At 45.1% G+C, this 24,898-nt stretch overlaps 1 protein-coding gene across 4 annotated transcripts in view; it reads right to left on the bottom strand.

Annotated features, from left to right (window-relative positions):
• Nucleotides 1-1,217: 1,217 nt before the first annotated feature.
• The window catches only part of raptor (regulatory associated protein of MTOR complex 1), a 51,318-nt gene continuing 27,637 nt past the window's right edge, over nucleotides 1,218-24,898 (bottom strand). The window contains exons 18-28 of one of the 4 annotated variants that reach the window (XM_075868525.1): nucleotides 21,989-22,099; nucleotides 18,708-18,776; nucleotides 16,563-16,674; nucleotides 13,116-13,233; nucleotides 12,170-12,291; nucleotides 11,263-11,361; nucleotides 10,603-10,709; nucleotides 8,842-8,969; nucleotides 5,891-6,091; nucleotides 3,545-3,674; nucleotides 1,218-1,561 (exon numbers count right to left, since the gene is read on the bottom strand). In XM_075868525.1, the coding sequence (XP_075724640.1) occupies nucleotides 1,496-1,561; nucleotides 3,545-3,674; nucleotides 5,891-6,091; nucleotides 8,842-8,969; nucleotides 10,603-10,709; nucleotides 11,263-11,361; nucleotides 12,170-12,291; nucleotides 13,116-13,233; nucleotides 16,563-16,674; nucleotides 18,708-18,776; nucleotides 21,989-22,099 (1,263 nt within the window). In that variant the 3' untranslated portion in view covers nucleotides 1,218-1,495. Of the gene's footprint in view, nucleotides 1,562-3,544; nucleotides 3,675-5,890; nucleotides 6,092-8,841; nucleotides 8,970-10,602; nucleotides 10,728-11,262; nucleotides 11,362-12,169; nucleotides 12,292-13,115; nucleotides 13,234-16,562; nucleotides 16,675-18,707; nucleotides 18,777-21,988; nucleotides 22,100-24,898 lie in introns of those variants that run through there. The other 3 variants (XM_075868527.1, XM_075868526.1, XM_075868528.1) reach the window with 3 other exon arrangements.

Consider the following 24,898-nt stretch of genomic DNA (forward strand, 5'->3'; position numbering starts at 1 on the left):
CAGCTTTTACGATGACAGTATGCTGTTACAGAACAACAGTGCTGTAAAGAACAAGTTTTAACAGACTTTTACCTAACAGAAAAATGGCAAATTCTCCTATTCAGCGCAACTTTTTTTTTTACAGACGAGCTCACGGTAAGAAATGATATGCACTGATGCGATGAACATTTTTTCAAAGCAATAAAGAAAGCTGCCTGACACACACACTAATTACTAGAAAAAAAAATTATGTACATTTGTAAAGAATCAAGCGGCTAGTCCTACTAGCTCAAAAAAAAAAAAGTTCCTGTCACATTCTTTGTACAAGCCTAGAGTCAACTTTCCACACCGCAACTCGAAGCAAAGTCAAAACAACTTTCAACAGCTGGCACAAAAACTGGCTTCCGCTCTATGACTAGGCACGTCCGTGACAGGTACTTCACGACAATCCTGGCTGCTCTCTCATTTCGCAGAATTTTTTTTTTTCTCGCAAACACTTCTTAGTAGGTACTGCCAAATTGCAGCTACTCCATAAAACCTCCACGACCGAAGGGGTCGTGCCGACCAAACATTCGACGACAATGACAGGCATCTCGATTAACCTAGCTAAGCTCTTAGTGCCAGAGGGGCAGGACTCGTAAGGATCACTTTGCAAGCACTAGTTTACAAGCAGAATGTGGCTAACTACAACGCTAGCCTCATAACCTGTATACCCCAATAATAATCATAATAAAGATCACTGTCGCGGCAACTACTGCAAGCCATAGGTGCTGGAAGGAAAGAACAAAAGGGAGAAGGCAGGGAGGTTAACCAGAAAGACCTCTGGTTAGTTACCCCACACTGGAGGATTAGGGAAGGGGACTAGAAAGGTGAGAAAGAGGGAAGAGAAGGAAACAAAAATGGGAGAGCACGGAGGTAGGGCACGTAACGAATATACCCGAGCGCCTTCGAAAGGAGCTCGCCGACCACAGGCGCTGAGTTTTCAATCTGTCAAAGGGATGGGAAGTCAATTCGGGCCATCTTCCCGAGAGGTGGGCACAGCAACCCTGTCATAAATAGTTCAGGATGTGGGGGGGCACAGCCACTGCACCGGAAGCTTAAGTGGCCGCACAGTCACCCTGCCTCCCAGAAAAATTGCGGGGGGAGGAAGGGGGGCTTAGTCATTCTGTCACAGCCACTCCACTGGAAATATTTCTGGGGGGGGGGGGGGGCACAGCCACTCTGTAGGAAGAATTCTAGGGGGGCGCAGCAACCTCGGCACCTATGCTACAAGCAATCAACGTGTTGATAGTAAAAGAAATCAATGAAGGATGGAGATATCGGGATTAGTTTTCGACTCCCTCTCAACAAAAGAACAGTTTACAATGGAGAACAGGCATTGCCTGCTAACAATGCAACCGCTCATCTCTCTTTCCACATTTACAGAGAATGGCACGTTACACAGTGGCATGCACGCCAACATGCGTCAATAGCGCCTCCTTTCCATGTCACATAAGGCACGATCTTCTTGTCTTTGTCAGTGTTTGCGGTCTGTCGTGTAGACTCCAATGATGGAGTCCGTGCTTCCAGATGCCAGGCACATCTGCGAATAGGGCAAAACATACAGCCAGACTAGTTGGTCGTGATTCATACTAATTTATTTCTACAGCACAAAATATGAGATGAAAGACAAAGGCACACAAGCACAGCGCTGTCTGTGCGTGCCAGTCTCGTATCTTGCACTGTACAAATCAATCTCGTAACAGCAGAACAACTGGTCAAAGCGTCTCTGCAAGCTACAGTTTCCACATGTTTTTGTGCCTTAGAGAGCACAGTCGGGCAACTTCCAGGGGTTGAACTTCCAATCGAAGTCACATGCAAATGTGACATGAGCAGAAACGTTTCGTACATCATACCACTGCTGCCCAATTTGAATGAGAGGAAAATTTGCCGCTTGACATCACATAAGTATCATTATTTTGCCAGTGTCAGTAGCTGGCCTATCACTGGCAGACCTATGCTGCGCCACTTTGTGATTCCCACTGTTTTGTCAGCATTGCCACTGTACCAGGGGCAGATACAGGATTTTTTCAGAAAGCGGAGGTGGATTGGGAAGAGGATCAGCTTATGGGAATGAGCGGCTCAGCTCAAGGTAGGACGTAATAAGTCCTCTCGGTGGTATACGTTAAAGCATTAATTTTTAGCAAGAAAAACGCGAGAAGACGGCGGACCATGTGGCCGTGCCATTGTTTTGCCGCTTTATTTTGAAGGCCAGATGGAGTGGTGGCGGCAGTAGCATTCAGACCACCAGGCGCGTGAGCTGTGCCAGAAACTCTGCAGCTAGGAAAATGATGATGATGATGATGATGATGGTGCTACAACCCTACAAGGGTCGATTTATTTATTTTTTGCAAAATACATCCCAAAAACATGTATTTTTTTGTTGCTGAATTAGATTCCTCAGACGAAGATATTTACGGAAGCACTTGTATAAGACCTTTTTGAGTAACCGTAAAGTTGCAAAAATATCTTTATATGCACATGGTTTCTTTGTAAGTAACAGCAAGATAAATTTGAAAAGACCTGCAAAAGCGTTAAAAATTATGCATTGCAATAAATGTCTCTGTTGTTCAGAGACTTACGAATATAAGTGCGTAAAGAGGTATCGAGTTGTTGCACAAAGGGAGGAAAGGCACTTTTTATCCAGTGAGCACCATCTCGTCACGCTAACTTTTGAGATGTCGCACACACATCAACATCTGAACATGAAGTTGTAAGTAGCGCCTTGCATGATGGGCTGACACTTACCGAATCAGATTCTGATGCGGAAGCCTAGTGGCAATTCGGAGAAATTGCCGCTAGACTCACTTCTGCAGCTGAGCAACCAGCGCGCACTTCTACAACACTAGCAAACTGCACGGGTGACCGTAATGAGGAAAATCGTGCAGTTGTGAGCACATTCAAAAAGCAAACACAAGTCTGAAATATATAGTAAGCAAGTCTGAAATATGTAATAAGCATTTGCCTTATCACTAACAAATGCGAAGCAGTTTTTACGAGTCCTTGAAACAGGAAACGCAACCACAGTGGCATCGTTTGTGTCAACGAGTGCCTGCATATAACCAGGCGTAATCACGTATTGAAGAGCAATTAACGAGACACTAACTAATATGTCACCTTTCGAAAGATTCTAAACTAGAAAGCCAACAATTTTGTGGGCGCAGTAAGTGGGAACAGGACAAAGTACAAAACCGAAACTAGCCAGTGCACCGCTGTAGTAGAGGGTAAAAAAGAAACGGAGAGGCATCGGGGCTAGAAAAAAAATCCTTACATTAATGTAATGTGGTAGCACATGCCACGCGAGAACAATGATCGAAAAAGGCGCGCGTTTTACAGGCTTTGAACATCCTAGTTTTAAAGATACGTCTTTGACCCTCACAGGGTTAAGAGGGTGGCGGGTGGGGCCCAAACATCTAGAACTTTTTTATGGATCTGAGTCAACGAGGTCATTTGTGACATTCTGCTCAAGTCCCATGGCTCTTGCACTTGTGAAGGCAACCACAAGTTCAGTGCTACAGCTGCTCACCTTGTACGGGTGGAAGGCTAGGCAAGAGACAGGGCCAACGCGCTGGTTGATGAACCAGTCGTGGTGACGAATGGAGCCCATGTTGTCCCCTTCCTTGTTGAACACGCTGATCTGCTGGCTTGCTGAACCACTAAACAGCAAACAATGCACTGTCATTACCACCCTATGGTTCACTGACGTTATGCAAAGGGCCAATGAAACAACAAAACCAAACTACGGAATCCATTAGAACATTGTTGACATGTTCCCATTTTAATGCAAAGTATTCTATGACAACAAAACCAAACTACGGTATCCATTAGAACATTGTTGACATGTTCCCATTTTAATGCAAAGTATTCTATGACAATATATTGGGTTTTCAAGAGCAGTTTCTAAGTTGTCAAAACAAACAACAAAACAGCTAGGCCTGTGCAAATGTTTGAGCGCTTCGAATATACCAATGAATATTAGAAATGTCGAAGTCTTTGAAATGTACGAATAGGTGAATGCAGTAAACCGTTGTTATAACGAAGTCAGCGAGATGGCAAAAAAATTATATGTAAGCAGTAATCAGATATCCGCGACTGCTCCATAAAAGCTCAGCAAGTACAGCTAAATGAGCCATGACAACTTCTCTGAAGTGGTATTCAGTGAAACAAACCTGTGTTCACACACAAAAAAGTCTGTAGGGTGCTTCGGCTTGGCACGAGAAGTGCCTGCTTCAGTTTCCTCAGGCGAATTATGAGGTCATGATCGCTGCCCGCACACTCCACAGGCACTGACGGAAGCTCCCCTGCATTCGTGCCACTGTTGGTATTTCGTGAGGCTGTTTGTCTAGTGGCTCTTCTTTCTCATCGGGGCCTCCAAGCATGTCTACTAATTTGGCCGGCTAGTCGACCTGAGCTTTGCCACCTTTCCCCAGTATCAGCAAAGGAAGCTTGTCCTCCCCCGTTGCGTTAACACTGAACAGCACTGTAATGCGTTCTTTGCTTTGTTTACATCCTGATGAGGTTCCGCCCAATATAGTGTACAACATGCGTTTCGGCAACAGTTTGTAAAGAACTGCTAGCTCGTAGAAGTTGTAAATGTCTATCCTTGTACTGCTGAAGTAGGGCACTCGGCCGATGCTTGCACCACCCGTCTACGACATCGCGGTCCACAGCTGCGCTTTCACCAACGATCAATTTTGAAAACACCATACCATCTCTTGAAAGGTTCAAGCCAACCGTTGGTGCACTTAAAAATCTTGCTTGCCCATTTGGCCAGCTAGACCTTGGTCTTTCGTGGTCAATGCAGGCCTGTTCACAGGAAGGTTTGCACTTCTAGCCTTTTTCAACCATTCGAGAAGTGCTCTTTCCACTTCAGGATACATAAAAACACGGTTGCGCTTTCATTTGGCTGAGAAACTCCCCTTGAAGCCACCTAGTACGGCATCCTTATTCTTCAGAAGAGTTGATAATGTTGACGGCAGTATTCCGAATTGTCTTGCGATTTCAGGCTTCTGCCGGCCTTTTTCCACCTCGTGTATGAGTTGAACTTTCTGCTCCAATGTCAGACACTTCTGTGCGGGCACCGGCAGTGCCATGCTCACTTGACGGCAACTAAAAGCACTCATGATGTGCATACACAACGTCACGGGCTCACACAGACCTTGCACAACACACGCGCACGCGTGTCTTTTAACCACAGATGGAAAAACCCAGGGAGCACGCTGAGGCTTCGTACTGGTCACGACACGACCGGCATAGCCAGTGGCGTAGCAGCGGGGAGCAGCCGGCACGTTCCAAGCGCCTCCGTATCTGATAGTATTGGAGTATGGCGTGAAGGGGGAGGGTAAAATCCGCGCCGCGAGACTCTCACGCCGTCTGTACCAGTCTACATTGGCGTGCTTCAGCCTGGCGACGCTAGTGCGAACATCGCTCCCTCAGTGCAGAGAAGGCCACCCGGCACGGGACGTGGATGGAAAAAGTGCACAGGCACTTTGGCAGCGTACGCAGTCACACGCCCGCACTACTCATAATACGGACCTGCAACTGTTACTTCGCTATTACTAGTGGAGCAAGCTATCGACGTGCTCAGAATAATCCTGTCTGAAATACACACATTGGGGTTGGGACTGCTATGACACCGTGAATACATCACTCCAGAAAAAATGCACACTGCCACAACGCTCCACCTCAAGTTTAAATGAACATATCACACCCAGTCATATGAAAAGAAGTGGGCAGCTATCGTTACTTCCTGTAACATTACAATTAGTTGTGATTGCATTTATTGCTTTGCCCTTGCTGCAAAACTGTGACTTGTTCCCATGCATAGTTAGGTTCCACGTTTTGAGATACAAATGAAAAAAAAAAAACAGACCACGCAAACACGTCGAAGACCGGGTGGACGGCCATGGCAGTCATGTCTACGTGCGTGGAAACCGTGTGCGTGGAGCAGCTCTGGCCCAACTCCCAGAAGCGCACGTCGCCAGTCACGCAGCCACTGGTGATGCGACGCTCTCGGACGTTCAGGTGCACACTCACAATCCAGCTGCTGTGTTCGCGAAGCGTCATGATGCGGCTGCAAAGTCGGCAAGGGAACAAACAAGAGTTGTACTGCAAGGCATTTTAATCTGTTAGTATCGTAGGTGAGCAGCACAAATGACGAGGACAGTATACAAGAAGGAGGTAAAGTTTCGAGGGCTTGTTTTTTTGCTTGACACAACCTTAATACAGCCCAGAGATAGCGAAGCCAAGGAAAGTACAGGGAACGCTAATTGTACTGTCTTAAGGGTATCGAAGTAATCATGATATATATGTGAAGAAAGTGAGGCTGTCGAAAAAACAACTTGCCGCTCGCAGAGACTGATCCTACGACCTTCGGTCTCTGCACAGGCATCTGCAACTGAAGTTCGCAGGTTCGGCCTCTGCGCGTAACAGGTTGTCTTTTTGTGCACTGTACTTGCTTGACATCTACATCACGATTACTACAATACCCTTAAGACAGTACAATTAACATTCTCTATACCTTCCCTGGCTTCGTTACCTGCTCGTTTTCAATGAAAACAGAAGGCACAGAGACAACCAGACGTAGAATTGACTGTGAATTGAACTTTATTGTGCCAAAGAATATAAATAAAAGCATAAGTACGTATCAGCATCTCGTCAATAACAACAAGAAAAAGAACTAACAAGAAAATCTGCTATACGGACACCAAAGCATGGAGCTACTATAAGCACAAGGAAGAAGCGGTCGAAGTGACTATACTATTTCAGACACTAGGTGCAACACTGTGGAAGCTATGCAAGAAGTTTTGCCAGCAACATGTGGGAGTATGTGCGCCTTGTGCTTGGCTTTCGTCTTTGTAAACACTCGGACCAGCTGCAAATGAAACAACGAAGTGCGAAAGCGAAGAGATGCTAAGCAGCCCAGAACAACTAATTGACAACTGTACAATGGGGTTTGTTTGCATCTGAGACACAAGCATCTTCTGTTATTACTCAGCCCAAGAACAAAAAAAATCATATTACGCGTAATAAAATCACTGGACTATTTATTGGTGCAAACGCATACACTGCAAGAGGTCTGGCTAGCCTCCAAGGCGTTGCACCAGATGTATGGAGTCAAGCAAGTTTAAAGGTGCGTGATTTCCTTATCAGACAATTAAACAGGTGAAGTGCTTACACATTTATTACTTAAGGGGGCAGACTGGTCTTTGGGACCAAAAAGTGACAGAAAATTTCATTTTTTGAAATTGACATATTTGGTTTCTGGAAGTATATTTATATCTCTGCAAATTTTCATGCACCAGGAAGTAGTAATTTTTTTGTAATGTCATTCTAACTGTCCAGATTCTTGGTGCTGTTAACATGCAGAACTTGCGAAAAAATGGGGAACCGACTTTGAGGCTCCTTTATGATTTGCCAGCACCTGTGTCTAAAGCTCTACTACCAATTTGTGAGCGTCTTCATGAGGATTGCAAAACATGTGCACAATGATTGTTGCTTTTTGAAGAAACTGTGTGTTTTCAGTTTTTTTCCATTTTTCTCAAAGAAGTAAATTTACGACTATTCAATTTTGAGGCCTCAATATCTCTGCAGACAGGGCAGGTACAATAATAATTCTCTCTGCAGTGCAAACATGTATGTGTGTAGAATGCAAGTATGGGAGCAGAATTTAGAACACAAGCCTTTTTAATTAATTATTAACCACAATTGTAACACAATTCCTACTGCTTTTGAAAATGGATAGTTCATTTTGCTGTAAAATAGCTAATAAAGGCCTAAAAAAAAACTTCCATAATTTCACTCTATAGTCATTAGTCTATGTTCTCATTTCCTAAATATCACTTTTAATTAGGCACTTTTTTTTTTCTATGGCGGCCTTAAACAATAGGGTGTGAACTGAAGTGATCTCAGGAACAAGGTGAGTTACAGGAAAACTAATTAAATATTTGAAATCGGCAGAAAAAACTGCATAACCCTGTGCAGTTTGATAAAGATCACTGAAGAAATAAACAAAAATGTCTAAGACCAGTCTGCCCCCTTAATACAATTTTGAGAGCCTTGACAAACCCACACATCGAATCGTTTCTGTAATGGGTCAGCGTGCCACAGTCACCTAACACCGTATGGTTTTTAGTAAACAGGTGCGTGCAAATATGATCATCGTCATCATTTTCAGTCTATCTTATGTCCACTGTAGGTCAAGGGCCTCTCCCAATGATCTCCAATTTACCCTGCCTGGTGCGAGTCGGTTTCATTTTATCTCTGTGAACTCCTTAATTCCTTCGCTCCATCAAACTTGCTGCTGTCCTCGTCTGCACTTCCCGTGCCTCTTTCCACAGCTCTAACTTACCACCGGTCGTATGTCCTATGAATTACGTGGCCAGTCCTGGGTCATTTCTGTCGCTTGATGTCAACTAAGATACCTCATGCCCCTGTTTGTTCCCTGACCCATTCCGCTGTCTTCTGATCTTATGTGGTGTCAATTAATTTCCCTTCCATCGCTAATGCATGGTGCAACTTTTTCTCAAGTTTCCTCATTACCCTACTTCCTCGTTCCAGCCCCACATAGTGCGGGCAAATATGACGATAAACAAACGGTGCGCAATAAGGATGCAGACTGAAAAAAACAACTATAAAACAGGCGTCTCTCAATCTTTTGTTGACCAATGAAAAAGATGAGCCGAGTTCATGAGGTTGCTCCAAAGGTGCAAATGATGTACACCATTCGTAATCTAAAGCATAGCATACTAAATGTGCCAAAAATCTGCTTTACATGGACTACATCAAGAGATTTCCTCAAGTCCAGCGAAAAACAGCACTGACCAGTCTGCAGGTGGTAGCCGTCGGTCGTAGACCCGGATGGTCCCGTCGCCACAACCAGCAACAAGCAGAGAGCCCTCGTGGTCGATGGAGAGACTTGTGATGGGGTAGTCTACACCAGTGGGCATGTCCTGCAATACAGTATATGGCACATCTCAGGTGCGGCTCGCTTTACCAGTGTGATATGTTTAGAGCAACAGGTATGAGGACAACAGCTGATACACTCATCAGAGTGATTAACACACAACCAGTATCTTACACATAATCAATTAAACGAGTCATGGTGCATTTTAATACACCGAATAATAAAAGTATGTTAATTCAAACAGACCCCTGGTCCCAGCGCGACTCTGTGTATTGCTATGGAGGAAACTTTTGATAATTCGAACGCGTCAGTACCCACAACAATTAATTCGAACTGTGGGCCCCTGGTTTTCATCTCCTTTCGCAGAAGTCAGATCAGAGTGATCACAATGTTTTGCCGAACAAAACCAAACCAAACCAAATTTACTAGTGATGCAAAACAATGAAACAGCGGCATTTCTCAGCAGATTAGACTTCAGACGCTGCACTGGAGCTTATAGGCAGGCAGCAAACAATGCTCACAGAGTCGCAACAGATAGTTTGCAGCAACCAAATGTAAATTGCTGATTACTTAAAATTTTGATTGCTTCAATTCTGCAACGTAAATAGATGTGTTTTGAAGCATAAAGAACATCATATATCTTGACATAAAGGTTCACCGCTCATATAAATGCATGCCGTCTGCCGCACCTGCTACAAAACGTGTAATGCGTCTAATTCGTGACATTTAGAGCAGAGGTAACTTCTTGTGGTTCTGCCTGCCTAATATGGTGCCATGTGTGTTTATTTCAGCACCCGCCTGCTGATTCCAACATGTGGGAATTGAGGCTGGCCCGCTGCCTTTGCGCGGGCTTTGCCGCCTTTTCTGCCATTCTCATGTCTCGACATGTCTGCCCTCCTTTGCTGTCTGCCGCGCTGGGAAGGGCGGAGTGATGTTTAACTCCCTCACCCGGTAGCGGATGTTGACTGTGGCGCCGCGCGGGGAGCCTCCCGAGAGGTTTTCGCGCGCTGCGTCGGGAGCGGTGAGTACTCTCCGGGACTGCAAACGGTGAGCCACGCCACCTTTTCCGTCCGGCGACTCCCGTCGCTCGGGGCTCGTCGGGCTTCGCCGACGGCGCCTCGCGCCCGAGGCGAACGCTCACCTTTTGTTGCCCCGCTGCGTACTCACGGCCGAAGGGCAGTACGGTGTCCTAGTGCGTGGCCTAGCTACGCCGACCCGTCTCCCTCCGAAGCCAACGCGAGCGCCTTTGCCCTCGCTCGAGCAACCGGGCCTTTGTTCCGGTGTCTCCGTGGATCACCTTTACCGCGGAGACGTGCTCGTGGCACCCTGTGTAGTACTTTGTGCCCGTGGCGTGGATAAGCCTACTTGCTTTCCCGCCGCGCCTTTTTGCAACGGGCTGTACTGCGTTTGGTGTTGCCACAATAAAGTGTTGCGACTCTGAGCAGTATCGTGTTTCGCCACGGCGACGGTTAACGCGTGCCCTGCGGCTCGCTAAGACCGGACCCACGCTGGTGGCCGTAGTCCTTCGGGATACGTGTACACCACAAACTCCACCTAATTTGAACAATCTTACAGTCTCCTTCAAGCTCTAGTTAACAAGCTTCCACAGTACATTGTCCTTGTGCTCTCATGTGCTCCTTATACAGGCATCCAATAACGTCTCAAGCATAAGAACTTACCAGCACTTTCTTCTCCTGGTTGGTGTCCCATACCCGGATGACCTTGACGTCACCAGATGTAATGAGCGTGGTCGTCTCTTGATCCCAATCAAGCACCATGCCAGATCCTTGAAAAGATCAACTGTCTTTAATGCAAAGAAAAATATCACAGAACGCCAATTGTTAAAAGCAGTGGATCATATGAACTTGCTATGAGTTACCTGCACAAATGCATGCATTTCGATACAGAAATACTGGTAACTTGAACATGTGAGAGCAGTGGCCAAGTCAAACAAAAGTCTCGAAATATCTCATCATTGTGGGTTGTTACAACTTAAAACAGGACATTGCATACTGCATGATTTCAACAGATGCATAACAGCTTAGTAATAATCTATGACATGGGTTAAATTATTGTTTTGCATGCTGTTAATGTCACTCTAATGGTTAAAATAATGAACTGTTTAACCATGTTCTTTGTGTTCACTTGCGCTGGAGTGTTCTTACTGTTAGAAGTGCTCTCGGTATATTAGTGCTGAAGTAATCTGCATTTTTAGTAGTGCTTTACTGAGAACAAGCAGCACTTTTTTAAAAACAGGCTAGCACAGGCTATCCACACCTTCTCATTGAAGATGGAGCAAGCATTGTCAAGACATGGCTGAAATGACTGAAAGTACCCACCTCTCGCTGTCATCGGAACATCTCCAAGGGCTTGGAACGCTGCCACCAGTTCACGATTCGACGAGCTGTGGTTGCGCCAGACGCGGACAGCTCCGTCATCTGTCAAATCAAAGTGAACAGAACTGTCAGAGCATGTACATCACTCTAATGCAAACAGCAGGATACAGTTCAGCTGCTTGCACAGTCAATGCTGTATGCAGGATTTACTTCCAGAGCCCCATTGAAAAAAACTGCACTATGGTCCGTTAAAACATAAGAACAAACACGAGCTCCGTCCCCAGAAGTGTGGTGTGCCTGCCCTTGGCCTGTATACAAGCTTTGCCACCAGAACTGTGCTATGCCTGCCATTCACCTATACAAGTTCCACCCCCATAACTGTGCTATGCCTGCCATTCACCTATACAAGCTCCGCCCCCAGGACTCCGCCCCTGCCCCCCGCTTGTGAAAGACAGTCGTGATAGCTGGTCTCCACTCAATAAGCACACTTTTTCTCAGCTAATGTACATACTACGCATATCAAGAGTTAGAAGTTTGTCATTACTTCCAAAAGCATTACAATTGGTTGAGCAGCAATGCCAAAATTCTTGCAAAATTTACTATGGCCTTCAAGTTTCTGACCTAAAGCCAGTGACGAAAACAGGTGTCCGCATAGAAGTCAACCATTCGAATCACCTGAGATGTGCTGAACGTCACAAAAATGAGCAAGCGCTACTAAGTGAAACATTTATGCAAGCTCTCCATCTGAGGGACAGCAGTGGCTGTGGGTGGAGCTGATAATTTTTTCTTAGATTGTAATCTACTATAGAGACAACTGTTCTTCTAGTGCGCAGAGTGGTATTCCTAAGGCCTGTCCCTGATCTCAAACTAAGTTATTGTTTATAATGAGGATGATGAGCGGCCTGCATACCTGAGCCCAGAAGCAGCAGTGGTACGTCATGTGCATTCAGGTAGGTCAGAGCTGTGATGCGTGTTTGTGCGGGATTGTCGTTCATGTGACAACTCTGAAGGTTGCCGTGGTCATCCCACAGACTGCATGAATCAAGAACAAGGCACAACGGTTGCCGAGTGGATACAAAAAAAAAAACTGTTCTGTAAAGGCTATTGTGCTTGTCCCTCTCTTTTTCTTTCTTACCATCAACATAGGGTCATGTCACACTTTTGTTTTCAAAATCTGCAAACAATACTTCAGGTCCATCTTTATTTTGAATGCACAAAGATCAGGTGCACTTTAGAATTGACAGTGATTCGACTTGAGTGGCTACAGTATCTACTCATCATCTTTCTCAACATTAGTAAATGCACAGTTCAGCCATATGAACAGCTTTGAAGAGACAGCAGCCCATCTTACAAGGAGTTTCACTATCAAAGATCTCTGTGCCTTTCTTTTCGCTTAGTTCAACTACAATCATGTGGTGAACGTTCAATGATAGGCAAATCCCCAGTGAAGCTATTACACTGTTATTTTAATTTTGCAATCATACTTATTTTGCTACTGTTGTTGCCAATTGGATATTCAAGTTCGTATGTACAAAAGATCTCAATTTAGTTAGCACTATGGGACCTCTTTTTGTCAATCCTTTTATTTATAATTTTGTTTTCGTACTAATTTTGTCAGTGTTGCTGCCAATCGAACATCCATGTTTATAATGCACAGGAGGTCTCAGTTCAGTTTATTTAAGGAACCTCCTTCTGTACATTCTTATCTTGAACAATTTATTGCAAAGAAATACAAACCTGATTTATAGATACGTTAATGACCCAATTAGAGAAATGAAGATGATGTTTTTACCGAAGAATGGCTATGCGATGTGTACTTTCATCAATGCACTAGGCTGTCAGAACGAGTTACCTACCTGTAGGAATCCCTGTTGGCCACACAGATCTCTGCCTCGTACGGGTGGAAGGCCAGGCAGGTGGGAACGCTGGGGCACCGGCTGTAGAACACCTGTTCGTCCAGGCGCACCCCAGTTGCTGCAAGCGTGCACCTTCAATCAGCTTCGATCATCGTGAATGTGGTGGACATAAAGATAAACCTAAAAAGTGCAACAAATCATGCTCTTCAAAAAAATTGGCCCCGTATTTGTGTTTAATCTGCAAATTTCATTGAAAGACGATGAGACGTCTTGGGTGTGGACAGAGTGAACAAAACATTTATTTGATGTTCTGCGCGAGAAAATCGTTGAATGGTATTCTGGAGGCACTGTGTTTGAGTGCCTCGAGCGTGCAGCGGAGACGAACGAGCGCATCAAGTCAGGTAACGCGTGAGACATGTGCGCCATCTGGCAGTGTTTTTTGGAAAACAAAGCGCGTGGCCCTGAAACGGGCGTGCGCGCCCTTTTCAGAGGTGATAAGGTGCAGAACGCAAGGCGACAGAGAGGGGCCACGACCGTATCTTCTTGGCAAAGCGCTGGAAACACTCGCCTTTCAGTGCAAGCGTTGCATGGTCAGCGCAGCGTGATAAGCGCTACAGTCCTTAGAATTACTTATGTATGCCTTTTCTAGCAAAAGACGAACATGCAGAATATATACGTGTTGTTAAGGTGCCTCAGATATGCGCAATAATTGCTTTTTAATTGACAATCGCACACGTATGAACGCTCATTCTTAAGCAACATTGGTGGGCGCTGCGGATGAAGTCAGCCGTTCAGGGTATCGGCTGGTACTGCTTAAAGTACCCGATTCGCAGTAACGGTGGACAAACAGACAAATGTACAGACAGACAGACCAAAGTTTTTGCGTCGAAGGTCACCAAGAAAGACTATCGTCTTTAATAAAAAGAAATGCTCCACGGCTGGCTCATTGCACGCTGTCGCTTATCAGCCACGGCTCCTGACAGAGACAGAACGCGCAGTTGCCACGCCAACCTGCTCGCCACACGAGGCGAGCGCCAGCAACAGAGCTAGGAAGGGGCGAAGCATGTAGGGAAGGGCTTCACTGACGTGAAACCTGGGGAGGAGCAAAGAATGCAGTCTACTTTTAGTTAACGTGCACGCTGTGAATCCTTATTGTTCAATAATGCACAAGAGAAATCACCCACTGGCACAATATACATTTCAGGTTTTGATCCAGTGCCTATATATAAGGCCAGTGAACGGTTGTGCTGTGCGTTGTTTCTCATTGACGAGGGAGCATTTTCATATTATTCAACATGTTGCATTCGCTCTCTCTTGACACGCGGCGAAGGACGGGGGGGGGGGGGGGGGAGAGAGCAAACTTTCTCTTGGCAAGAGAAGGTGGTCTCTCTCCTGCTCTTGAGCAAATTGACCGTTGCGACAGTAGCAAATGACAGACGACAAGCGCGGACACGCAGAGACCCTAAAATTCTTCACTCCTAAATATGATTCCAGTTCCACCCTACATGAAATCTGCAGAAATAGTGGAGTTGCAGTTCTCCAGTGTCTCCCCCGTGGTTTCCTGTGATGTTTTGTGCGGGTGTCTATGTCGACACCATTTGTCGAGCAGAGATGTGAAGAAAAGGACATGTGGCTGCCCCTGCCACGCCCACCCATGCTAATTCAGGACGTATTCATGCTCACACCGCACTTACCTTTTTGCGGTGCAGCTATCACATTGTCCGCAACCAAGACCGTTACGCCATCTATGGGTGCATCTCACTTACCATAGTGTGACATGCGATGCAGACTTGTTTATCATCACAGCCAGCTCTAAAGCAGCTCCACCATTTTCGTGACCAAAGATACAGCCACCAACAGCCATTTTTTTTTTTTTAGATGTGCTGGACTACCCAGATCTGGCATATGGTGTACAGAAATGGGGTCGTGTGTCGTCTGGCTCTAAAAACATGGCTTTTTTTGTGAAGACGACCTGTGCTGCCAGAGCACACTGTACTACTGTGTGGCCACCTGTTGCCGCCCCCAGAAGTAATTTATGTGAAGCTGAGATACAAAACCCTCGAGGTCTGTAGTAATAGTTGCTGCGCTGGTCGTGCATGTACCTGGCAGACTCGTTAATTGTTCCCTTCTGATGTCTAATGAAGCATTAGCAAACTTTTTTGTCTACATGGCACACTCAGTGTTTGAGGAAGCCTGTCGCATTCTAGTTTTTGCAGACTGATTGGAATTGAGGGCCTTTTCTTACAGACTAAATACAGCACCCTGAATACTATATTGTAGTGCATTTAGCGGCTTTCCTGAGCTTTGGTGCCTCTTTGAGGCGTAAAATGTCTGAAGAAATAAAGCAGCATTGGTCATTGAGCGTTACATTTTTTTCTTACATTACTCTCCTGGCTCATGCTGTTGAGGTGTGGTCGTGGAACTCACCTGATGATGTTTTCGCTATCCTTCCAGACCTCCTAGTTCGTTTCATCGTATAACATCAAGTTAGTGTGATAGCTAGGCAGGCATACATGTGCATAGAACGAATAGCTATGTGATTTTTTATCCCTTCTGCAACCAAACAGTAAGCAAGCAGACGATCTGGGTCTCGACAAGTTCTGCTGCTTCAGTCCACCCTCAGTCTCTATATGAAAATAGACTTGCAACTACACACGGATGCACTCTTACGTCAAACTTCTTGAAACTGGAAGAAAAAACAATGATGTTCTGCGATAGGAATTCTGCAAGTTCAGGTGACGCAGAAGCAGCTTGATTTAGAGTATCAATGCATACAAATGTCTTTGAGGTGTTTTGATCTTACAGATACATTTAGCACCAATTGTGTATTGCAACTATTTTACCCAAAAAACTGCAGAAACTTCCGCAATGCAAATTTAAATTATGCGTGCCGGACACACCGTTCGATCGTAGCACCCTGCTGGTGGCGTCATCGCAAAAGTGACCACCGCTTTCCAATTGGTTTGCTGCCAAGACAGCACACTACCCCATTCTAGTACACCATACCTAGCACATGTGACGGCATCATCATGCGTGCCATGAAGGCAAGAAAATATAGGTGACTGAGACCCTTCAGGAAATAATTCATATTGCCCTGTTTTACAAACACAATTTCTGTCATGTACCATAATAGTAACTACAAAAGAAAAACAATGAGCATGAAGCAAACTATTCAGCATTCGTGTCCAAGCTGGCTGCATGATTTTACAGTTTTATGTGCAAATAGTTAAATGGCATTAAAAAAGACGGTCCTGTAGCAAATGCCTCCCATTTTCTTTGTACGCCTTCACCTTTTTTTTTTTTTCTGGGTTTCTCCGATGCGATGTATGTCATTTACCTACTACACGTATGTGCTAGGGTGTTACTATAAAGTCGCCCCAGAAAGCAGCAAGTTATCATTATCATGATCATACACCCCACACAAGTGTCTGCCCAAACAGCGCTCACCGGTTTTCCGACGTTCGGCCTGTGCAGCCGCCCTTATCCGCGCATTGCGCAGAAATCTCCACTCCTTTTGCTGGTGCTCCATGCTCTCAGGGTCGGAGGTCTGTGATACCTGCTTTAGTTATGGAAACGAAAACGAGGATCTTCAATCAAAATTCAAACCAGCCTTGTTTTCACCTGATTGCAACGTGGCGCGAGGACACGTATACAAATCCAAGCAACTTTATTTATTGCAGACTCCCCGGTACTTCCAAATAAGCTTGGAAAGACTCTCCAACACTTGATGGTGAAATGTGATGACCAAACATAACTCAAGAGAAAAAGATCACCTACGATTACGATACTGCCTAATGTGAATTCTGCGCACAGCTTCGTGTTGGGGTAAGGCCAACTACTACATTTGAAATTTTGGCTTTCCAAAAGGCATCGACTACGCTATAAATCATAATTTCCCGTGAAGTCGGACAGCACCCACTACGCCTTATTCGTCTTTCGGCGGATAAGCGCGGCAGGTACCCGCTACACATCTGTAAAGGTATTATGTGCATTTTGTTGACGCTACGTGTGGCTGATGACGATGAAAAATTACAGCTTAGCACTTTGCACTGGACGGGAAGACTAAGCCCCGCACTTGTTGGGTAATTAGCAATGACTGACAACAGGTTATTTTACTCTTCTGCCACACTGTACTACATTCGTTAATGCAATTTCTTGCCCAACATAACACCCATGTAGGGTCTTTTCACGAATGAGATTCAAGCACTATCGTGGCTCTGGGGTAGAATACTCAACTGCCACGCAGAGGTCCAGGGTTTGAATCCCATTCCATTTCAGGTATCTTTTTCTTATTTTATTTTTTTCATGTGTGTCGGTAACTTTTTGATGTTTATCAGTTACGCCATTGACGGCAACAGTGGCAGTACTAAACGCAGAAACAGGCACCTGAAAGCTTCATTCTAGAAGGAATACGCACGTGAACAATAGGTTGGAGGGGAATAAGTTTGCGCAGAGTGTGTGATCAGGCAGGCCCAGCCAAGCAGTGTGTTTCTAAGACAACACGTTTTCGAGAGATGAACTTGTCCGCAACTACTGCTACGTGGCTGGAGAAGCCAATAGAACATCTTAGGACACTGAAAATGGCCAAACAAAAGTTATTTAGCGTTTACATACTTTTTGGGAACACAGAAGATATACTTTGGTATTCAGATTGTACCAGCTCACTCCTGTCAATACAGTGCCCCTGATATTGCCAGCACATGTAATGTACAAAGATCTCTACAACACTCACATATGAAAAACTAATGAACATGAAGCGGCTTCCATTGGGCCTACACAGTGAAAGCATAGTGATGTTCTGAACTCCACTCAAATGGAGCTCTCAGCTGACTTAGCATTTCTCCTAAAGTTACAGGGTACCACTTCCATCAAAAAAGCCAGAGCTGCCACTTCTAAAAACCCTATCATTCCCACTGGTAAATAGTCTAACTTTCTTTGAGGCAGAAGTAGAGGTGAGGACAAATAGATGGAAGCACATAGTGACATAAAAGTTGTTTGAACAGGCATAAGTGCATCAGCCGGGATAACCGATGTTAGGACAGGTGGACCTGTCTTTATCAAAGGCACCTTATCGTTGCGGGCATGTTCATTTGAAATAGCCAGTGATGTCATGTCATGCGGTACCACTGTGTCACCTGGTACACAGGCAGTGACACCACAGGATGTGATGCTGCTGTGTCACGAGGTGTCCTGACACGTGATGCCATTACACCACATGAGACAGTGGCGTCACGTCATGTGGTGTTGCTGTTGGTACACCACCTGAAAGCGTCACGTGATGTACTGGCACGTGATGCCAGGGCACCATATGACACAGTGGCATCACATGATGTGACGTCACTGGCTAACCATCTCAAACTAACACGCCAAGGATAACACGCCAAGGATAATGATGCTCCTCCCATAAAGATCGTTCCATCTATCGAAACGTTGGCTGGCCTGCCTGATGCACTTATTGCTGTTCAGACAATTCTGTATCACATTCTTTGCGACAGAAAGAGAACAAGCGAGATGTGCAATATTCAAGCAGGACAGCATGCAGACAGAGACAGGCAAGCAAGAAATAGAGAAATAGAGAGAGAGAGGCAGTACCACTTGGCACCAGGGGGACTCCCTAGCGGCCAAGGAGTCCCCTGCACCCAGCTGAGGAACATCCAAAATCTGCACAAAGAGCAACAACAGATGTCCCACCACCTACTACAGACATGCTTTTTTTAAAGAAACACTAAATAGAAACACAATTTCTCTCGTTAAAGTAAAAAACTCTTTCGCTATACCAAACTACTCACGCTCACCACGAGAATGTACTAAATAAGCTAGAAAATGTGCAAAAAGAATATTCGGGTGCAGACAACACCAGGCACACTGTTTCGGCACCAGTCATCGTGAAAAAATCAGACAAGACTATGACAGCGTCTACTGGGGCCTACGTAGTTCCCAATTGGTAATGGTGAAGTACATTGTCTTCTCAAGAAGCCGGAGATATAGGTATATACCGAGTTTCAGAAAATTTTGTTGTGCCAATGTCACCAGAATACAGAAAAACACTTTGAAATCAATGATGTAATCGTAGGAGGTTTCGAAGGAAAATTTAAATGTGAAACTCTTGGCATAGTTTTTTCTCATCTATTATCAGGCCTACAATGTTGAAATTAATGACGATAGCGCTTTCAGAGTATAACTTATCACTCTAAGCAAATTTTTAGTTTCCCCTTGGTGTCCCTTTAAAACGAAACTTCAGCAGGGCGTTTGTACACTACACAACACTGCCAGTCTACAGACACACCAGGCCTGTAGCCAGAGGGGAGGGGTGCCCTAGGCCCCCCTCCCTTCTCTTGAAATTTGAATGTAGGGGAGATGTTTGAACAAGGACAAATAATAAAAATAGTAGGTGCTTTTCAAGGCCTTCAACAAGTGCTCAATGTTGCTCAACAACAAGTGCTCAACAAATGGTGTGCCCCAGGGAAGCGCACTGGGGCTGCTATTACTTAATGCTTACATAAATGACATCGTGGATATTGATCCCAGTGTGAGCTTTGTTATATATGCTGATGACACGAACTTACTTTTTTCCGGCCCTGACGCAAATGAGCTAATTATCCGGTGTAATAAGCTATTGAACAAGCTTTTCTTGTGGTCTAACAAAAATTTATTGAAAATTAATCCACTGAAAACAAAAGCCATCGTATTCCGAGCTAAAAACAAAATATTTTCATCAACACAAGCATTAGCTTACGCAGTTGAAGACATTCGTTTTGTGGATGAACATAAAATTCTTGGCGTCACGTTTTCATCAAACCTCAGCTGGAACCAACACGTCGTTGACATCTGCAAAAAAGCCTCTAGTGTAGTTGGTGTGCTAGTTCATTGTAGACATATCTTACCCGCAAAGGTGAAACTGCAAATATACCATGCTCTTTTTCTTTCGCACATAAATTACTGCAGTTTGGTGTGGGCAACCACGACAAAAACTTACATAATGAAACTTCAGACCATGCAGAAAAAAGTTATTAGACATGTCGCTAATTTAGATTATTTGTCATCAACACAACTTGTGTGTCGGGACTACGGTATTATTAAAGTGGAATATATGTATATCTTTCGCATTCTGCGATCCTGCTATTTCTCTTCCATTTCATTTAAACAATTAATTAAAAATACCGCATGTCTAACTGTGAAAAATGTTTTGTTAGGAACAAGAAACAGTGATGTTCGAATTGTTCCGAGGTTTCGCAATAATTACAAATCTCAAACACTGCAATACAATTTACCAATGATTCTCAATAAATACAGTCACGTAAACAGTTTCTCATTAAAAGAACTACGATCCTTTTTTGTAAATATAGGCTAACTTTTTCACGCTGTGAAATGTGCTGTCTGTACGATAGTACAATTTCATTTTTCTTTCAGTGTGTGCATCCATGCTGTACCGAATAGGTTATATGATATAATTCTGTCTGTATAATTTTGTTTGTCTGACATGTGATGTACATTGTATGATGGAGCACATACACAAGGAACAAATTTGTATATATATCTTCCCTTATGTTTTCATCATTTTATTTTTTGGCAATAATGGTGTTATGGTTGCTGGATTTTTCTTTTGTTTTTTTCCTTTGTTTTTTTTTTCTTTTTGCTCGCGTCCATGTAATCTTCTGTGCTATGCTGGTATCAGGATGTTTCGTAGGAATGTATATATATATGTTTTTATTACACCGTATTTGGTATTGTAATGTTAGCTTATGGTCTTTATTGTTATACACATCTTTGTCATTGTCCCACCTGCCTTGTATAGGGTTCACTGGCCTCGTCAAGCTGTCCATAAACAGCTTTTAGCCAGTGAACCTCTCCAGAACCTGTTTCTTTCTGGGAAATAAAATGATTTCTTCTTCTTTTTCTTCTCCCCGCCCGCCTCCCTCTCGAAACAATTCACGACTACAGGCCTGAGATGCACCAAAGCCAGTTGGATAGCATCAGGGTTGCTACAACAAACAACTCTTCCAGCATTTTCGATCCTAAGTTCACCATTAGCGCTCCATTATTGCTCAACATGTTACAGGCTTTATTCGGTGCATTTGTTTGGTCATGCTATGAAACAAAAATGTCCTATTGCAAATAGGCACTACTACAAGGTAGCACACAAGGGAATAAATTCTCCTTGATTCTGCATATGTTATGAGCAAGCTTGTAACATGCCGGTTCTACCACTTGACTTATAACAATGAGCAATAAAGCACTGCACTCCCACTTCATCCCACTGCCCCCTTCTTCTGCTGTCTGTATGTTATTTTCAGATAGGGGTTATACAAACGGGGTAGATTTAAATTCTTGGCGAGAAGCAGGGATTTCGGATCACGTAACGACGTCACGAATTACCAAATCGGCCAGCCCACTCGCTGATCCCCGATGCTGCTGTGACGCCATCCACAGTCCTTGCTTTTCCACCGTGCGAATACCCTTTTATCTGCAAAGAACCTCCTTTGAGAATGCCCATGCAGCCCTCTTGAGGGCTGCACGTGCACTGCTTTTCCACCGTGCGAATACCCTCTTATCTGCGGAGAACCTTTTTTGAGAATGCACGTGCAGCCCTCAAGGGGGTGCAAACACCAGTCCAGACATCATAGAAGCATGAAACCTCCTGGATGTGCAAATCTCCAGGCTTGAGAGGCTGCTTCTATCACAGGGCTCATTTACGTGCAAGATAAGAGTGCAGCATGCGGAAATAGAGGAATGTGTACTAAATTTGGAGCACGGTTAGAAACCGATATACCGTCAGAGTGCTGCTTCATAAGCACGTGTGAGCACACAGAATCACATTGGGTTTTCCCAAATAAGGTCCTTTTTACAAGTCGCGTAATAAGAACGCATCTCACCTTGTTGAGCGGACGGGTGAAGTATCGGGAGCACCAGTCCACAAAAGTGGTCGTCACCAGGGGCGACGAGATTCGTGCGCTGAGCTGCTCTTCGGTGTCATCCTCTGCCACCTGCCAATGAAGTTCACGAGGATGGCTAGTTGGTATTGCATCTTAGAAACAATAACACACATGCAGCCAAGGACAAAAGGGATTGAATAAACAAGACACAGCGTTGATATATGCAAGGCTGTGTGTCGAAAAGCAAAGCTACTGAGCCATCAGTTTCATAACTCACGCTGATAGACAAAGTCATATACTCAGGGGTGAATTCACTCAGGACAAATCAAACCACACTCTATGACAGCGCGATGGCAAGTGGCAGCATAAATGCACTTTGCTCAAGCGTTCATACATCTAGGTATACCACAATTTCCGCACTTAATATTTTAATTCCTCAATGCCAGAAACAGCATTAGAGGATAAAGAAGACAGACAAAAAAAAGCTACAACACACTTCCCATTTAAAAAACACCAATCTCTCAATCTAAAGAGACACGGCGTGCTAACACAGACAAAGGAAAGAGGTCAGGACACAACAAACTTCCTTCCTGCTTCTGACGAAATATTGGTTATGACGAATTAAATAAAAAAGTCTTGCAATGTACATAGTATTAGCAATACAGTCAAGCCCACATATACAGCCCCACTTAAAACAAACTTTCGCTTGAAACGAACATTATCCGCGTGACCGTGAAAATATACATTGGTTCAATGGCAAAAAATCGCACTTACAACGAACATCTCCGAGCTCCGCTGATCGGTTACAGCGAACGGAGTCAGCAGTCTGCCGACTTCGGGAAACCCATTTTGACCACCGATCAGCCATCGGCGAGGTGCCCATACATTCTTATTGTTAAACGCCGACCCTGCCTCCGCGACCCTCTAGTTGCCGCTCTTCCCAACCCATGGAGGAAGAAAAGCTGTAGCTTTCCTCCATGCCCCGACTGCTTTTTGTTACGCACCCCTCCGTCCTTTATCCCCCCGCTACTCTGAGCACCCCGCATCGCCAGACGAGGCCAGTATTTTCACACTGCCACCGATCTTTCGAAGACCGGTCGGCCATCTACCCCGTTTTTGATTGCTGGTACTGTCGTTGGCGTCCCCGGCCTGGAGTGACCAGACCATTTGCCAACATCGTCGGCCACCGACTGTATCCAGTCGTCTGCGTCTAGTTCACGTGCGTACGCTACCCCACCGACTCTGATAATTTGTGATTCGTTTCGTGTTTAGAACGTGTTCTCGCTCACTTCGCACTCGACTCGGCATGCCTTCCGAGCGCGTGCGGAAGCGCGAAAATGGCTGTTAATTTGCGCGGAAGGAATTGCGAAATATCGAAGTTCGTGAGGCCATGCAAACCCGCCGGCGCAACAAAACGATTTTTCGACCACGGTCGCAGACTCTTCGAACACCGCCGCGTGCACCGATCCAGACGGCCACGCTTTGACTTCTGCGCGCGCAGCCACTTTTTCCAAGTTTTTCTACGTGCGAGTTTCGTGGACCTTTCAAGCAAGCTACCCAACCTGCCTTCTTCCCATGTGTTTTGGTTTTCAAGGTCTCCCTCCCGCCACATCCTCCCCTCTCTTTATCGCAACTCCTTGCCCTTCTCTCGCAAGTCTGCTCTCCTCTCTTGATCACAACCCCTTTGTCCGTCTCCACCGCTTTGCGACGCCCGCCACGCTGGCTCGAATTAGTTTCGTTTTCTGAGAGTAAACGAGCCCAGAGCTGTTCGACGCGTTCTGGCATGTGTGTCGCGTGTGCGCCTCTTGCTCGCTCTTGGTGTGCGTGTGTGGTCACGATGGCCGACGGAAGGACTAGCACGCTTTTTCCTGCCGCTCAACAAAACGTCGAAAGTGTGACCGCTTGGCTTGAGCGTAATCCCCGCGTTAAGTGCCGCATTGCAGAGCGCTTCCTCATAGCTGTTGACCACCTGGCAGCCAACTTCGCGCTTCGGGCGTCCCGGTATTCAATTGAGCGTGGAGATGGTGAATATTTCGTGGGCGGCGGTGACGGCTACATGCGCTCGAAACTGTTCTCACGAGGCCGACTGCGTCGACGTCGGGCCTGATGCCGAGCCTGAAGCGTCTGAACAGGACCACTGCGGCGGCGATTTGTGGCAGCGCGTCGTCGACTCCGACTTGGGAGATCGGGTGGGACATGTGTTGCGATGGTTTAATTACGGCCGATGATGATGCCGACACTGTGGAACCGTGCCCGGATTGTGGCATTGTGAATGAAGTACGTGGCGAGAGCAATTTGAAGGAATCGGATTGCGAGAACGACAAAACTTTGGAGCAAGTTTCTCATGCAGCTTATGCCATGGGCCTCGGCAAACGAGCACCCTGCCGTTTTAAATGAACTCAAGACCGCCCTTATTGCTTCCGCTCTTTGAAACACATGCATCACGGACTTTTTGGGGCAAAAAAGTTTGTGTTTTCACTTGCAACTTTTTTTTAAAAGCTGTGCTTCATTTACTACGAACTTCGGGATAAAGCGAACGGATGCCGCGTCACGCTCAGGTTCGTTATAAGCAAGCTTGACTGTATACCTTAATAACAAATTTTCGGCTATAACGAGCTTATTTTCGTGTAAGATGAAACTTCGTTGTAATGAAGTTTGAGTGTAAATGTATTTTATTTTTTTGCTGCGGTAATTACCTGTGCAGATCCAAACATGTCCGTAAATTCACCGTACATTTCTCATTTAATCCGTAAATTTACCGTACATCTTTCATTTAACACAAAAGTGTTTTATGCCGCGGTCCACCATGGCTCCTGCGACGTATTTCAGTCAGGGATATGACGTAACGTATATACTGATTTCAATGAAAAAAGAAACTACAAGAAAAAGTTCTGTCACAGGGTGTGGAAT

The sequence above is a fragment of the Rhipicephalus microplus genome, chromosome 7 (genome assembly GCF_043290135.1).
Source record: "Rhipicephalus microplus isolate Deutch F79 chromosome 7, USDA_Rmic, whole genome shotgun sequence".
Taxonomy (NCBI): Eukaryota; Metazoa; Arthropoda; class Arachnida; order Ixodida; family Ixodidae; genus Rhipicephalus; species Rhipicephalus microplus.